Source organism: Vulpes lagopus, chromosome 15 (genome assembly GCF_018345385.1).
Source record: "Vulpes lagopus strain Blue_001 chromosome 15, ASM1834538v1, whole genome shotgun sequence".
Classification (NCBI taxonomy): domain Eukaryota; kingdom Metazoa; phylum Chordata; class Mammalia; order Carnivora; family Canidae; genus Vulpes; species Vulpes lagopus.
The window spans coordinates 21,076,281-21,094,121 of NC_054838.1; the positions used below are offsets into that span (position 1 = coordinate 21,076,281).

The following is a 17,841-nucleotide window of genomic DNA, read 5'->3' on the forward strand; positions in this document are numbered from 1 at the left end:
ATTATCTCAAGAGCAGGATGCAGGAGCCCCTGAGGACCTGTAGAAGCCCAGGTATGGCACTAAGCACACCTGGGTGCAGGGACCAGTAGGTGTTTAGGGATGTCCACTCACCCACGGCCTCTGGACACCTCTTCCTAATGTAGCCTTGAGGTCACCTGGCTCCCATAGGGGTGTCAGCTATCCTTCATCAGGGCCAGCCTTAGGGGATATGTCAGTGATGTCAGTGATGAGGTCACAGTTGAGAAGGAGACTTGAATGGGGGAAGGGCAGAGGTCTCTTCTACCTGTCTGAGGTTGGCTCTCTTTACAATTTGACTTAAATAGCAAAAGAAAAAAAAATTAAATGTTTCTGTCTAGAAAGCCTGTTTTGCACCAGGCTATTTCACTGTTGAAAATCATACCACCTAAGATTGGCAAGCAAATATAGCTAGGTAGAAAAGGTAAGAACTGGCTTAGGAAGTGCTGATTCTAGTCACCTATCTTTCACTTAATTACTGTATACGGATCATGGCCCAGTCAAGGCCACAAGTTCCCTTGTTTCTATATGAACAGAATGAAGATACATATAATTAGTCCATTCAGCCTCAGCAGGGCTTGAGGGCAGCTTGCATCTCTGAGGCCCACCAGGCTGACTAACTTATTGACATGGTTCTAAGAAAAATGGCATCATGTTCCCCAAGAACTTGTGAACTCAGTTGTACTCAGACATAAACCATCATCTCAACCCTCCAGGATTAGAGCTGAGACAAAAGAAATGATAAGAAAGTAGTAAGTTTACTCTAGGTCTTTATGACTTAACAATGATTAATTTTTAAAAGATCTTATTTATTTGACAGAGAGAGGCAGAGAGAGAGAGCACGAACACAAGCAGGGGGAGCTGCAGAGGGAGCGCTGCAGAGAGAGAGCCCACTGAGCAGGGAGCCTGATGTGGGACTGGATCCTAGGACTCATGACCTGAACCTAAGGCAGATACTTAACTGACTAAGCCACCCAGGCGTCCCAACAATGATTAGATTTAATACAATTTGAAGAGGAAAATTGTTACTTGGGAGCTGACATATTTCAGCTGCAAAAGCAGAAAATGATGATCCTCTGAGCTATTTTTTTTTAAGATTTTATTTGTTTATTCGAGAGAAAGAGAGAGAGAGAGAGAGAGAGAGAGAGAGAGAAGCAGAGACACAGGCAGAGGGAGAAGCAGGCTCCATGCAGGGAGCCCGATGTGGGACTTGATCCCGGGTCTCCAGGACCACTCCCTGGGCCAAAGGCAGGCGCTAAACTGCTGAGCCATCCAGGGATCCCTGAGGTATTGTTTTGATTACTCCAAGCAGGTGGGACCCCAGGTAAAGTCAAATCTGCAACAATTGTGTTTTTTACTGTGAAGATGGATACAATAGGCTGCTAGGCTTTGCCATTATATAATTGAGCCTTTTTCCGATTCTGGAATTTCCAAGGACTACAACATGAGCACTTGGCTGCCTATAATACCACCTTCAAAAGGTTCTGCTGGATTTGGTAAACATGAACATCTAGAACCATCTACAACTACGATGTTTATGGGATATCGATATATGTTCTTAAACTTGAACTAGTTTGAATGAGTATCTCCTGTATCCCACCAATATCAAGACTCTAATAAGTTGTAATTCCTGAGTTTAAAAGACCTTCTCAGTCTGAGGCAACTTCATAAAGCAAGCCTTGTGGCTGGCTGGCAGCAAGCAGACTGAGCAGTCTGGCATCAAGCAAGTGCACTTTTCTTGGGAATGCCCAGACCTCAGAACAACTCCTACCACACAAATATTATTAGCAAAATCAATTCCTTTGCAGATTTTTTTTTTTGGATTTCACCTAGCATAACTAGATCTTCAAACTAACATTCCTGGATTTTCATTAGCTAATAATTAATATGTAACAGGTGTTGAACATTCTGGATGACATTGTCTAGAATTGCTTTCTCATACTTCATGCTCCCAGGGATTTCCTCTTTGCTATGCATGGCCTGTGGGGTGAAGCATCCCTTCTCTCCTCTCTTTCAGGCCCTATTATCAGGACCCAGAATGTCTCCTTCCCAAGCACCCACTGATGGCCCTGACAGTCCATTTACACACTCTGTCTCAGTGAGGGAGCCCTGCCCACACTGTCCACTGAGTTCTTCAACAGAGGAATCGCCCTTCATCCTTCCTGAGAAGCTGACATTATTGGGATATCTTATATTGTAACTATATTTCTTTTATAATTAGAAAATTAAAGTATCAACTTTTTATTTAATCAATTTAAAACTTAAATTGAACATAGAACTCTCTAGAGGAAAATAACCCTGGTTAAATCCCACTCCTACCACTTAATAATCTTCAACAAGTCATTCACCCTTTTTAAGCCTGGCTTTCATCATCTATAAAATGGTATTTTTTCACAGATTTGTTTTGAAGATTTGAGGAGATAATTCACATAAAGTGCAATCCAAAGTATCTGACACAGAGCAGATACTTGTGAAATACTGACTATGAAGTCAATACTACAGTCACTATCGATCTTCAGCATATCCTGCGGTCACATCCGTTAACTAGATTCGAGACAGGGAGAACAGATCTACCTGTCAGGGCTGACCAAATGCCCAGAGATATGTTCAGCTGTAGATGATGAAAGACAGCTCCAAGCAGACTGACTGGTGAGGAAAGTGTGGTATCTTCTGTTAGACCCAGGACTCTAATCCTGGACTGAAATGCTGACTTTATGCACCTCATTTAAGGTTTATTATATTAAGATGTAATTTCCAGAAAATATATTTCATTCCCATATTCTTCACAGAGATTGGCTAAGGTTATCCTATTCTGCTAAGAGTTTTATTAGATCAAACTATATAAAAATCTCAGTATTTTTTAAAGATTTATTTATTTGACACACACAGAGACAGAGTGTGTACAAAAGGCAGAGCAGCAGAGAGAGAATGAGAGGGAGAAGGAGACTTCCCATGGAGTATTGAGCCAGACATGGGACTCAATCTCCGGACCCTAAAATTATGACCGAAGGCAGACTCTTGACTTACTGAGCCACATAGGTGCCCATAAAAGCTCAGTATTATATGCAGTTTTAGTGTTTCTTGTCAGTAATTTGTTTCAGAAATATCTAATGAGAGTTTAATTCTTTTTAACCAAAATTATCACCTGGGAGAAGATGGCTCCTGGTGGCCAGGCTAACTGAACATGAAGTGCTATAAGTAGTCCCATTAAAAGAGAAATGCCTGATTCTGTCCTACTAGTGAGCTTCCTGTAACCCACTGAGTAGGTTTGAGCCAAGTCTGGTTTATGATAATCTTATAAATTTGTTGAATTAATCCTAAAAAGATCCTCTAATGGAAGTAGCAAAGACTACCTCCATATTACTTTGGCAATAAAATCCAAACTCCTTGTCTAGCCACAAAGCCTCTCCTGCATGGACTCCTGCCCATCTCAACTACCTGATGATGATTTCCTCCTTTTCTATAAAACTTGGCCACATTTGCCTCCCTTTTATATCTGAAACAAGCCAAGTGCCTTCCCATACTTAGAGCCATAGTAATTGCTAATCCCTAAAGCTTTAATGCTTATCCACTTAATTTTTACAAGGCTTGTCCTTACCTGTCAAATCATCTCTTCACCAAGCCTTTCCCAACCATTCCAAATCTTATAAGTAGATTTTAATTATTTGTATAAAATGCATTATGTCATCATTTCCTCTTTTCTATTCATTTATGTTTCCATCTCCCTTCACTAGAATTAAGCTCCATGAGAACCGGAACTTTATCTTATTTGCCTCTGTAGCCCCATTGCCAGCAAATACCAAATAAAATACATATAGGAAGGAAGAAAGGGGGCAGCCTGGGTGGCTCAGCGGTTTAGCGCCGCCTTCCGCCCAGGGCCTGATCTTGGAGACTGGGATCCAGACCCTTGTCGGGCTCCTTGCATGGAGCCTGCTTCTCCCTCTGCCTGTATCTCTGCCTCTCTCTCTGTGTCTCTCGTGAATAAATAAATAAAATCTTAAAAAAACAAAGGAAGGAAGAAAGAAAGTAAAGGTAGGAGGGAGGCTGGTAAGGAAGGAGAAAGGGAGATTGAATTACATGCAGATACAGACAGTGATTTACCAACATAGCAATTTGTGATGTTTTGCTCACCTAAATAAGAGGTAAAGGATCTATACTCTAAAAACTACAGAATACTTCTGAAAGAAATTGAGGAAGACACAAACAGATGGAAAAATATTCCATGCTCATAGATTGGAAGAATTAATATTGTGAAAATGTCAATGCTACCCAGGGCAATTTACACGTTTAATGCAATCCCTATCAAAATACCATGGACTTTCCTCAGAGGTTTGGAACAAATCATCCTAAGATTTGTGTGGAATCAGAAAAGACCCTGAATAGCCAGGGGAATTTTAAAAAAGAAAACCATAGCTGGGGGCATCACAATGCCAGATTTCAGGTTGTACCAGAAAGCTGTGGTCATCAAGACAGTGTGGTACTGGCACAAAAAAAGACACATAGATCAATGGAACAGAATAGAGAAAGAATCCAGAAGTGGACCCTCAACTTCATGGTCAACTAATATTGACAAAGCAGGAAAGACCATCCACTGGAAAAAAGACAGTCTCTTCAATAAACGGTGCTGGGAAAATTGGACATCCACATGCAGAAGAATGAAACTGGACCATTGTCTGACACCATACACAAAGATAAACTCAAAATGGATGAAAGATCTAAATGTGAGACAAGATTCCATCAAAATCCTAGAGGAGAACACAGGCAACACCCTTTTTGAACTCGGCCACAGTAACTTCTTGCAAGATACATCCATGAAGGCAAAAGAAACAAAAGCAAAAATGAACTATTGGGACTTCATCAAAATAAGAAGCTTTTGCACAGCAAAGGATACAGCCAACAAAACTCAAAGACAACCTACAGAATGGGAGAAGATATTTGCAAATGACATATCAGATAAAGGGCTAGTTTCCAAGATCTATAAAGAACTTATTAAACTCAACAGCAAAGAAACAAACAATCCAATTATGAAATGGGCAAAAGACATGAACAGAAATCTCACAGAGGAAGACATGGACATGGCCAACACGCACATGAGAAAATGCTCCACATCACTTGCCATCAGGGAAATACAAATCAAAACCACAATGAGATACCACCTCACACCAGTGACAATGGGGAAAATTAACAAGGCAGGAAACAATACATGTTGGAGAGGATGTGGAGAAAGGGGAACCCTCTTGCACTGTTGGTGGGAATGTGAACTGGTGCAGCCACTCTGGAAAACTGTGTGGAGGTTCCTCAAAGAGTTAAAAATAGACCTGCCCTACGACCCAGCAATTGCACTGTTGGGGATTTACCCCAAAGATTCAGATGCAGTGAAACGCCGGGACACCTGCACCCCGATGTTTCTAGCAGCAATGTCCACAATAGCCAAACTGTGGAAGGAGCCTCGGTGTTCATCGAAAGAATTTCATTTTAAAGATTTTATTTGACAGAGAGACAGAGACAGAGACAGAGACAGAGACAGAGACAGAGAGACAGAAAACAAGAGACAGAGCACAAGCAGGAGGAGCTGCAGAGGGAGAGGGAGAAGCAGGCTCCCCGCTCAGCGGGGAACCTGATTCAGCTCCATCCCAAGGCCCTGGGATCATGAGCTGAGCCAAAGGCAGACACTTAATCAACTGAACCACCCGGACACCCCTAAAATAAGAATTTATAATGTAATTGGTCATAGCACAGTTTCATCACAACGATATCCATCCTGAAAAATATAATGGAAAAAAATCTCAAAAGAACCAGAAAAATGTAACATTTAAATAAATCCACATGTGTAGGACTAATATAAAAAAACTGCAGTCCTTTTGTTGTTGTTGTTGTTGTATAATCAACATACAATACCCTGTTAGTTTCAGGTGTGCATTGTAGTGCTTTGATATTTTATACATTATGTCACCAAACGTTATTACAACATGACCAACTATATTCCCTATGCTGTATATGACATCCCCTTGACTTAGTTATTCTATGACTGGAAGTTTACACCTGTTAATCCCCCTCATCTATTTCATCTACTCCCAACCCCGCCTCTTCTATTCACCAGCAGTTGGGAGAAGCTACACTTCTTTATAGAGAAACAAGAAATATGAATGGAAACATTCCTTATTCTAAAAGGGAAAATTGTCATTTGTAAAATTCTCAATTTTGGGAGAGCCTGGGGGGCTCAGTGGACTAAGTATCTGCCTTTGGCTCTGGCCATGATCCCAGGGTCCTGGGATCCAGCCCCACGTCAAGCACCTTGCTCTGTGGAGAGCCTGCTCCTCCTTCTCCCTCTGCTTCTTCCCCCACTCATGCTCTCTCTCACTCACTTAATCTCAAAAAAATAAAAATCTTTAAAAAAATTAAAAAACTAAAATTCTCAATTCTCTCTAATTTACAAATGTAGTAGAAAGCCAATCAAGATGTCATTTGGCCTTTTCTGAAATTTGACATGTACATAAGTGTATGCAGAAAAATAGAAAAAATTAGACAGTGGTATTTGCAAAGGAATAATGAGTCAACCATTGAACATTTTGTCACTATTTCAAAGTTAAAACAACTGAAGTGTGGCAGTAGTAAATTAAATTAAAAAAAACATAAATACACATATATAAACATATGTAAGATACAGATCGGAGAATATTCCAGTTCATTGTAGGTTTTTTTTTTATAAATTTATTTTTTATTGGTGTTCAATTTGCCAACATACAGAATAACACCCAGTGCTCATCTGGTCAAGTGCCCCCCTCAGTGCCCGTCACCCATTCACCCCCAACCCCCGCCCTCCTCCCCTTCCACCACCCCTAGTTCATTTCCCAGAGTTAGGAGTCTTCATGTTCTGTCTCCCTTTCTGATATTTCCTACTCATTTCTTCTCCCTTCGCTTCTATTCCCTTTCACTATTATTCATATTCCCCAAATGAATGAGACCATATAATGTTTGCCCCTCTCCGAATGACTTATTTCACTCAGCATAATACCCTCCAGTTCCATCCACGTCGAAGCAAATGGTGGGTATTTGTCATTTCTAATGGCTGAGTAATATTCCATTGTATACATAGACCACATCTTCTTTATCCATTCATCTTTCGATGGACACCGGAGGCTCCTTCCACAGTTTGGCTATTGTGGACATTGCTGCTAGAAACGTCGGGGTGCAGGTGTCCCGACGTTTCATTGCATCTATCTTTGGGGCTAAATCCCCAGCAGTGGATGTGGAGAAAGGGGAAGCCTCTTGCACTGTTGGTGGGAATGTGAACTGGTGCAGCCACTCTGGAAAACTGTGTGGAGGTTCCTCAAAGAGTTAAAAATAGACCTGCCCCACGACACTGTCTTGGTTGGGATGCTTTCCCTTCTCCTGTCCCAACAAGTAGTTTTGGCTACTTCATTGTTCCCACTTTTAAGATTTCAGCTTGGAGCTGGCACTCAGGAAGCCCGCCCCGTCTCCCCAGGCAAGCTCAGGCCCATGGGCTACCCCCACAGCTCCTGCTCTTTACAGCACCTATCATAGTTCATATTCTGTATAATGAGTAGTCTTCAAATACAGTTTGAATGCTCTGTGTCCCCAGACCATCACCTTCTGAAAGGGTCTCTGACTTATTTGACTCTCTAATCACTGACAAAATACTAAGCACAGGGTGAGTATTCCATTTCTGTGCTGGAAGTTGTCAGAAAGAGTACTTTGTAACCTTGGTGAGATTAGGGAATCTTAGAACTCAGCCTGAATACTTGGGGCTCCCTATCTACCCAGGAATCAGCCTCAAATCCAGAAAGTGAGAGCCACCTATGGGATGGTCTTCAGGGGTGCTAGAAATTAGAAACTGTGCCCACTTTGCAGGCAGGCTGGTGGTAGGAACGTGCCAAGGAACAGAGTACATGGAGGCAGCTCCTCAGGACACGAGATCTGGGAGTCCTCTGGAAGGACCCCAGGGGAGCTGCAGGCCTCTGTTCCTCCTCCTTTGTTCTCCATGAATCTTTGAACCTCAGACCTATGAGCTTATCCTCCAAGTCCTCCCATGCATGCAAACACAGCTCTTATTGCCAGCTTTTCTCCCATATGTCCCCTTCCCCACCAGCCCACAAAGAACCAGACTCAGTCAGCAGCAGACACTGGAGATAGGATGTAATTGCATCTCAAGATAGGCATAAGCAGAGCTCAGACTGGGGCCCCAAGATGGTACAGTGGCAGGGGTGGTTGGGTCACTCCCAGCACCCCCACCCTGTTTCTGGCTCTTATTCTTCCTCAATGACTCTGGAACAACATTGTCTCCACAGTAAAGGGCATCATAGTGGATTTGGTTCATAGTGCAGCTGCATTCAAGAACGGGGGAGTTAGGGTAGTGGGATACAGGGGAAAGGCACAGAGGAAAAGATATGGTCTGACCACCTAGGGCTCCTATGCCTGCCTCAGCTTCTCCACGGCAGCATCCACATCACCCCCAGTGGCTATGAGGGCCTGGAGGTTGGCTTCGGGATTCAGAAAGCCCATTGCCCGCAGTTGCTCTAGCTGCACCCGGAAGTGAATCTCGGGCTGCAGCTGCTGCGGATTGGCACCAACAAGAGTTTGCAACATCTGGAGGAAGGGGGTAGAATGGAGGCCTAGCTCCACAGAGCCCTGGGCTGGGGGAACCTCAGGAGCTGGGGCGAGAGGGGGATCCTCAGGCATAAGGGCACCCTCCCTAGGCTCTGTACTGCCTGCCATATTTCCCAGCCCTGCTAGGCAAGGCATGAACCAGAGGAGGAGGCGCGGGGCTTCAGTAGCCAGGACCTGCAGACCCTGCTCAATCTGTAGCAGGGCATGCATGGCTCGAGGGTTAGCCATGGCTGCCTGAAGGTGCAGCAGCAGTGGCAGCTGCCGGCGCATCTCATCCTGCAACTGTGGGACCTGGCTCATGCTGGTAGGCCTCAGAGATCTTGGAAAAGCTGGTGGTGGCAGCCAGGCATGCTCGGGGCTGCCGAGGGTAGCCGCCACAGAGGAAAGTGGTGAAGGAACAAATGGTGCCCTGTTAGCAGAATGCCCCAGCCCTAAGACAAGATCAGGCATGTTGGTGCTGTGGCTAGGGGAGCCATTCCCTGCACCACTTTGGCTTCCATCTTGGCCAGTATTGCTCTCTGGGGGGTATCTTAGGAATGATGGGCAAGAGGACTTTCCCTTGATGGTTGTTGACTCTTTGGGGAGAGGCTGGCCTGACTCACGTTCTTGGGAGGAAGAGGAAGTTGGGGGGATACGATTTCCTGGTGGTGGTGGTTCTTGGCTGGGATTGAGGGTGGATGCAATCCCTTGCAGATAGGTTCCCAGGGACTGGGGGGTCTCATGTAATTGCTGAAGATAGTCATAGAGCCCTATATTACCCAGAATGTTGGGAACCCTGTTTCTAGTTTCGGGTGCATCCTGGTCTCCAGGACGCCTGCCTCGCCTACTACCTGAGCTTCCATATGTGGAAGCCCAGGGGTTCGGGAGAGGGTCACAATTCTCTGTCCTCGAAGGTTGGTTGCTGCTGGTGGTGGCATTAACAGTAGTGGCAGTAGCAAAGGGATTGCCACCAAATTGCTCCTGTACTGCATTCAGCATCGGATCCATAATATCTGTGTACATGGTACGAAGCACATTGTAGCCACCAGGGATGCTCTCCAGGTTACTGAGTGCCCGGTCCTGGCTACGCATCATCTCTTGCATCATGGCCGGGTTGCGCAGGAACTCCAGTGTCTGCCGCATGATTTCAGGGTTGTTGAGAATATGCCCAATCTCTGGGTTGTGCTGGATCAGCTGCTGCATATGGGGGTTGTCGAGAACTAGCTGGCGCATCAGGCCTGTGTTGGACAGCAGACCCTGGATGAAAGGGTCATCGATGATCTGAGCCACAAACTCAGGCACAGACACATGCTGCCACATCAGTGAGCTTGGCTGGTCAGGGAAGCTACCGGAGGTCAGGCCTAGCCCATTGAGGCCTGTGAGGACACCTAAGCTAAAGGTGGGTGGCATATCAGCTGGGTAAATGGAGCTCGATTGAGGGAACGATCCAGGGCTGGAGGCTGGGGCAGGGACTGAAGCAGCTGGACACTCAGTGCCCATGGTGCGGCGTTGCATCTTGATGACCAGGTGGACAGTGAGGCCATCTCGGACTCCACACTGTGCCAGTGAGTCAGGGTCCTTGAGGATTTTGCCAGCAAAGATTAGGATCAGCTGATCAGGGTGGGCCTTAAAGCGCTGGGATATCTCTTCCTTCAGCTGCTGGATGGTGCAAGTGTCTGTAACTGAGAAATCCTCCTTGTCCTTGGGCGTCTTCACTGTCACCTTGATGAGGTGGGGGTCCTGGATCGGCGCTGGGTTGCCCTGTGGCAGGGCCTCTCCGCTTTTGGCCATGGTGGGCAGCAGGAGGCCCAGGTCTGTGGGGACACAGCTGGGGGATGCGGATGGGGGTACTGAATCATCCTTTTGGGCAGTGGCAAAAGAAGGAAAGGTGAGCGGGAAGAGGGCCTGGGGTCTCAGGGTAAGGGCACAGGGAGTCTGCATGGGAGGGGTACTGAGGTCCTAGGATTGGATGCTTGTGGAGGATTATGGATCTGAGCGGTGTCAGGGTCAAAAGAGGGACACTGGATGCCCTGAGAAAGAGGTCTACGGTTGATGAGTGAAGGGCAAAGGTAAGAAGAAGGGTTTGGGTCAGGGCATACATACCAATCAGCTGTGGCCCCGTCCTCCCTCTTATACTGGGCTCCAAACCGCCCTCATCTTGCTAACAGCCACCCCTGAAGCCTTCTGGGCCGGAACCCACTCCATCAGGTGACCTCTGTGACCTCAGCACTGACATCACAGCCTCACACAATGGATTCTTGAGATTCCTCCAAGGTGCTCTGTATCCTCAGGAACTCCCCCCTCCCCCCCCATCTTTACCTCTTTTATTACCTTTATCTTGATGCCTTCTTCACAGTGAGCGTTCTGCGCTGACCCTTCCATTTCAGGCCAAGAGTCCTACTTCCACACATCTGTATGTGGTATGTGGAGACTCACCTCCGATTGCCCAATTAGGAAAGGCTCATCCTCCCTTGTCCCTGTAAAGACCCAAATTCAGCTGCACCTTGAATTGCTCCTCTTCCTGGCATTCTAGGTTTCTGCCTTCTCTTTGATTCAACATTAGCTGTGAATTTTTAATATATTTTCAGAGCATTAACTTACTGATAGGCAAGATCTAGAGTATGAAAGGGGAGCCAAAAATGACATAAAGTTTTTATTTTACTTTTTAAAAAGATTGTTGTTATTCCCCAAAAGAATGCAAAGAATGGATTGGCTATTTACTGAGATTTGAAAAAAAAAAAAAAAAAAAAAAAAGACCGAGAAATAAAGTTGTTAAACAGAAAACCCAGAATTCAATGCTATGTACATTTGAGATGTTTATTTTATACCCAAATGGACATGAAGGGAGGGAGTTCACTATTGTGAGTTTACAGTTCATCAGCCATGGCAGGGTATTTAAAATCATAAGATTCGTGAGTAGCAGTAACATGATAGAGGTAAAAAGACCAAGGCATGAGCAACTACATATTTACAAGTCTGGAATATATGATGCGTTCCACAAAGGAAATTGAGAAGAAATAAAATATATAGTCAGAAAAGAGAGAAAGGGGAAAAAAGCAAATGAAGTGTTTCAGAAAGAAGAGAGTAACCTATGGTATTGGATGATGTTGGTGGGTTAGGAAGATAAAGGCTGAAAACTATTAGATTTGCCAAGAGAATGGAGGACAATGATGAGCCTGAGTTTGGAAGAGTGGAGGGGGCAGAGATCTGGCTGAAGTAGATTTAAAAGCAAGTGAGGGGTTGCCTGGGTGGCTCAGCAGTTGGGCCTCTGCCTTCGGCTCAGGGCGTGATCCCGGATCTGAGATCAAGTCCCACATCAGGCTCCTTGTGGGGAGCCTGCTTCTCCTTTGGCCTGTGTCTCTGCCTCTGTGTGTGTGTGTTTGATGAATAAATAAATCTTTTTAAAAAGCAAGTGAGTTGGAAATGAAGTGGATTAAATAAGAGTATTATATATAAGAGAAAGGGTACGATGTCTGTGTAGAAACATGGGGATAGAGATGTTTTTCTTAGACGGACAATACTATATCATGCTTTTATTCTGATGGGAACAACATAGAGGAAGGACAAATGATGCAGAAAGAAGAGAAAATAATTGCAAAAGTAAACTGTTGTGTAGATGAATTGGAAAGACTGAGATCAGTGCCCTAGTGGAGAGCTTGATTTAGGTCCAAAGATAATTTACTCATGATAAGAGAATGGAGGACAGAGCGTACACTGTCAGTGGACAGTCAGATTTCAGTTATGGCACAAAGGTGGGGATCATTTAGAGGAAACGTTAGATAGAGTAGGGTTTTGCTGTTGCTAAATTATGAGTTCTAGATGGTGGGTGGAAAGATTTGGAGAATTGATGACCAATGGAAAAATTGGGTCTGATGAGGGATTTTCAGAGCATATTGGGGTAGGAATCAGAAAAATGATGCAAAGAGCTTGGGCTTTCATGTAAACTGTGGCAAACAGGGTATAAAGTTCAATCATATTAATTGATTGGATAGCCTGAGTGGCTTACTCAGTTAAGCCTCCAACTCTTGGTTTTGGCTCAGGTTATGATCTTAGGGTTTTGAGGTCGACTCCGATTTCAAGCAGGTAGTTAAGCTGCACAATAAGCTCCATGCCTGGTGTGGAGTCTGCTTGGGATTCTCTCTCCCTCCAGCTCTTCCCTCCCACTCGAGCTCTATACATACATACATACATATATACATAAATTTGTTTTATTTATTTTATTTTATTTTTTTTAAATTTTTATTTATTTATGATAGTCACAGAGAGATAGAGAGAGAGGCAGAGACACAGGCAGAGGGAGAAGCAGGCTCCATGCACTGGGAGCCCGATGTGGGATTCGATCGCGCCCTGGGCCAAAGGCAGGCGCCAAACCACTGCACCACCCAGGGATCCCTGTAAATTTGTTTTAAAAGATTGATTGGATAGAAACATCTTAATGGGAAGGTGGAAAATCCATTTTAGATGTAATTCTTTCTTGAGACATATCTTTTTACTAGTTTGAGGGGGTGGAGTGGGAGTCTGGCAATAGATCTATAGTTTTGTGGATTCTCCCTCAATCTTGCTGATTGCAGTGTCAGGGCTGGAAGAGGGGTGGTCTGTGAGAAGTACACAAATTTCTGTGGGTACCCTTTGCAGACCAGAATCTGAATACCAGGCACCACCTCCACTGCTGCAGACACCACCGTCTCACACCTGCTCCATTGTAAGAGCTGCCTCACTAGTGCGCCCACTTATGGTTCTACCTCTACTACAGTCTTTCCCCACTCTGCAGCCAGACCCATCCCCCGAAACTCCTGCATTGTTTGTTCGAAATTCAGCAGGGATTTTCTACTACATTCCTAGTAAAATTCAGAGTCCTTGTCAGACCTACAAAGCTCTTCCTGATTTATCTGATGTTCTGTTTTTCCTCCCATTGTTTAGTTCACACTCCACTCCAGCTACAGCATCTCCTTGTTATTCTTCAAATACCTCAAGAATATTCATTCCTACCTTATGCTTTTACCCCTAGGTAGCCTCCTACGCCTGGAATATATTTCTCCCAAAGGAGTGCATGTTCAGTTCTCCCATTTCCTTTTGATTTCTGCTCAACTATTGCCATACAGAGAGACCTCCTGGATTACCCCTGCTTGTAGAAGAGCTTATCCTGCTTCATTTTCCCTCATAACACTTATTTGTAAGTTAGGTAGAATACAATCTTATCCCCACGAAAGTAAACTCCACAAATAAAGGAAATTTATTTGGTCACTGCTATTTCTTCAACGCCTAAAATAATATTTAACTTATGTAATTGTTTACACACCAACTGGCTGGGATACTCCTCTGGAGGCAGGAAGAGGAAGAGATGGGGCCTTGGCTAACTACAGAGAACACAAGCTACGGATATTAAATATGCTGAAGGATGTATATTCTTGGAAGCTGCCATGCCCCGGATGCCTGAGTTTTGGCGACAGGAATATGCAGCCAGGGTCGGCAGCTCCATCTTTCTGAGCTCAAGAGTGAATAGTAACAGTCCAGGAAAGTCCTATGATTGTGACGATGGCAGTTAGTAAGAGATTCCTAAAGAGGACAAATACTTACCTTGATCTAACTGAAATGTGGACTTTTCCTACTCTGGCCCACCAGGCCATTCTTCCACTTTTAAACTTGAACAATTTGGACTTGCAAAGTTGAGGAAGTCTTTATGACTACATACCTGTGTCTATCTATAGCAATTTTCCCTTTCTGTATGGGTATGTATGACTATCTTCCTCTACACATGGATGAGTCTATGTATGCATCTTTAGGCATCTGTATGCTTCTATGGATGTCCATAGCTGTGTGTGCAGTGTGCTGAATATCTGTGTCTATCAATGTGAATCTTTGACTGTATGACGTTGTGTATGTGTGCAACACTGTTTGAGGCTATGTATACATGTTCTTGGATATGTGAGCATGGTATCTGAGCTTATGGTTCTATGCGTGCAACTATGATTCTCTATCTCTAAATTGACATATGCATGTGGTATGTGTGTGTGCTCATGTATGTACTGTAGGTGAGACAGGTAAATCGTACACACAGATAGTTCCTTTTTTTTTTGCAAAAGAAACAAAGCCAAACCTCAGATGGGGGTATGTGGGAGTAGCCATTTTATTGACAGATCTTCTACCCATGGCCAATGGTCTATTCTTCAGTGAAGAAAGCATTGTTTGGTTTCTCCTGTTCCAGGACCTTTCCTGGTTGGAAGCAGCAGAAGGGGTAGAAGAGAGAGATGATGTGGTCAAATGGATCATCAGGCAGGTAACAAGCAAATAAGTAGGCATGGTGGTTAGAATCCCTGGGATCTCTTGAGCTTGCGAATAGCAGCGCTGGTGTCCCCCTCAGTAGCAATGAGTGCTTGCAGATTGGCATGGTGGTTCCCAAATCCCATGGCCTGAAGAGATTCCATTTGCTGGCTGAAACGAATCTCAGGGGCTTGCAGAAGATGAGAAGGGTCTCCAGCTAAGGACTGTAGCCTCTGCAGGCCTGTTCCAGATTTGTGGCAGCATTCAGGACCTTTGGGTTCAGCAATATCTGGCACATCCCAGGCCCAGGGCACTGTATCAGGGTGGCTGCAGCTGGGTGCAGGAAGCCAACCCAGGCCCCAAAGGTAGGGTGCAACCCAGGGTAGAAGAACAGGAGCCTCTGTGGCCAAGAGTTGCAGACCTTGTTCGATCTGTAATATTGCTTGTGATGCTTTAGGGTTGGCTAGGGCTATAAGCATGTCGGAAAGCTGTGTCTGCTGTAGGAATGTGGGCAGCTGCTGCCTATACTGTTCGCTCAGCTGGGGCGTACTTATGAACAACATCATCTGGGCTGCCAAGAACGGGTTGTTCAAAAGCAACTGCATCATGCTTCCAGTGATTTGGGATTTGGTCTGCTCATCTGAAGGCTGGAGGTCATCCTCTAATTTCTGGTCAGAGCTATCTAGAGAGATGGTGGCATCTATGTCCTCTGTCTGAGGCTGCTGAGTGAGCTCTATGCTGGGTAAGGCTGGTACCCTAGCCGGCTGCTGAACGGGACAGGTAGGACTCGGGCCCTTGGTGGAGATAGTGGTGGTATGGGTACTGGGAGTATGGTTCACCTTGTTGGGGGTAACACTGGCCGAGGTGATGGAGGATAAACCATGAGAACTAGTATAGATGACTCGGGTTGTAGGGAGCTGTGGAAGCTGGTCTTGCCGTTCCTGGGGTGGTGTTGGAGATGGAGGCGAGGACTGAAGTTGTTGCAAAACTTGTCCTTCCAGGAGAGCTGGGAAAGGGTTGCCCCCAAAAGGATCTTGTGAACTGTTGAGCATTTGGTCATTGCAATCAACATAACTCTGACCCAAGGCATTATCCCCACCTGGCAATGTCTCTAAGCCCGGGTGTGACTGTGGGTTCAGTGGATGCTCAAGAATCTGCTCAGGTTGCTGGATCTGCATTATCTCTTGAATCATGGCAAGGTTTCTGGCCAGCTCCAGAGTCTGCCATAGAATGTCAGAATTGTCAAGGATGTAGGAGACTTCTGGGTTCTGCTGCATCAGTTGTTGCATGTCTGGGTGTTCTGAGATGAACTGTCTCACGAGGTCTGTGTTAGATAGAAGCTGCTGGATACTAGGATTCTGTAGCATCTGTGCTATGTACTCTGGACCACTCACTTCCAGATCCTGGGAATGCACTTTGGGAGCATCAGGCTCCACAAGGAGGGCTGATTCCACTGGGATGTGACTCACACCCCCAGGTTGGTATACCCCATTGGTGTTTCCTTCAGTGTTTCTGACCTGGTGGCAGGGCTCTTTGGTCGGCAGGTTCTGGGAGGAATGCGCTAGGGATCTGGAGCTGCATTTGGACTTGATGACCAAGTGAATGGTGTGGCCATCTAGGATGCCCCTCTGTCTCAGTGTGTCATGGTCTTTGAGAAGGCGGCCCATGAAGACCAACACTAACTGGTCCATTTGGCACTTAAAGTGGGTGGATAGCTTCTCCTTGAACTGCCTCACTGAGGTGTCATCAGCTATCATAAAGTCTTCCTGCTTGCCTGCTGTCTTCACTATCACTCGGGTGACACTCGGAGAAATGTTCTTGTCTGCAGGCATACGTGAAGGATGCCCACTCTGAGCCATCCTGGGTGTTCGAGAGATGACATGCGGCATGGACCTCAGTGGGAAGGCAGATGGTGAGCAGGTGGAAACCGGGGCAGAAGGGGTGAGGGCAGAGGAGTGTTTCTGCTGGCCCCCGTCTCAGTTGTTGTGTTCTCAAGCCAAAGGCTAGTTTCCTTGTTGCTGAGAAAGGGATGAGTGACCAGGCTGGGGCCAGGTATTTTATGATGTTATACCCCCCACCCCAGTTCTCCAGATGTGGCCTAGCTGAGGCCTGTCGTGGCTACTGATTCATAGTTGGTACTAGGTGGGCTAAGTAAAGATGACTCCACCCAGGGCTGCCCCTCCTTTCTGCCCCACCCACCAAAACCATAACTTCTTCAAAAAAGGGATATTGTGAAGTCAACTCTAGTCTCACAGTCTCTGCCAGGGAGTCATATTTGTGTATGTGTGGGGGTGGGGTCACCAGATCTTCATAATAAAATAAAACAAGGTCATTTTCCAGAAAATGGAGGTCAGGTTCTCAGGATGAAACTATTAAAAAAAAAAAAAAAAAGACCAGATTGCTTATGTGAGATGTGTGCTTCTCTGTGGTGCTGTGTGGGTCCCTGTTGAGATGGCAGGCTTGTTACAATGATATATATATATATTATAATATATATATAATATATATAACTATATATTATATATTTAATATTTATTTATATATACTATATTATATATATATATATATATATATATATATATATATATATATATAGTTTTTGAAGTCATAGATAAAACTGCGTACCTGGAAGAATGGAATCTCTCCTGTAAGAGGGATCTTACTACTTTTGTTAGAGATCTCAAAAAAGTAAGGCCTTACAAAGGAAAAGGGAACAAGAAGAAAGTTCACAAGTGGAAGAGGAGGTCATGGTCTTCTCTGACTCTAGGTTTAGTGATTCTGGACTTAAGTGAGAGTGCTCTCATGTGGAGAAAGATTTCCTCTATCCTAAAAGCAGGAGCAAGGCTAGCTGGGGAGGCTTTCTGAGGAGCATTTCAAATTAAAGGTGAGTGAGCCCTTACTGGCAAAGTATTTTTTATTCACTTATCACTTGGTCTTTTCTACACGTCATTTTAGCAG

The 17,841-nt window shown here is 44.9% G+C and overlaps 2 protein-coding genes across 2 annotated transcripts; both read right to left on the bottom strand.

Annotated features, from left to right (window-relative positions):
* Window positions 1-8,211: 8,211 nt before the first annotated feature.
* On the bottom strand, window positions 8,212-11,023 carry LOC121476639 (ubiquilin-3-like). Its single transcript, XM_041730760.1, has one exon. The coding sequence runs from the start codon at window positions 10,561-10,563 to the stop codon at window positions 8,446-8,448; it is 2,118 nt and encodes a 705-aa protein (XP_041586694.1). The 5' UTR covers window positions 10,564-11,023; the 3' UTR covers window positions 8,212-8,445.
* A 3,802-nt stretch (window positions 11,024-14,825) lies between these two features.
* UBQLNL (ubiquilin like) lies at window positions 14,826-16,930 on the bottom strand. Its single transcript, XM_041730761.1, has one exon. It carries the CDS (start codon window positions 16,770-16,772, stop codon window positions 14,928-14,930), a length of 1,845 nt encoding a protein of 614 aa, XP_041586695.1. The 5' UTR covers window positions 16,773-16,930; the 3' UTR covers window positions 14,826-14,927.
* Window positions 16,931-17,841: the final 911 nt, after the last annotated feature.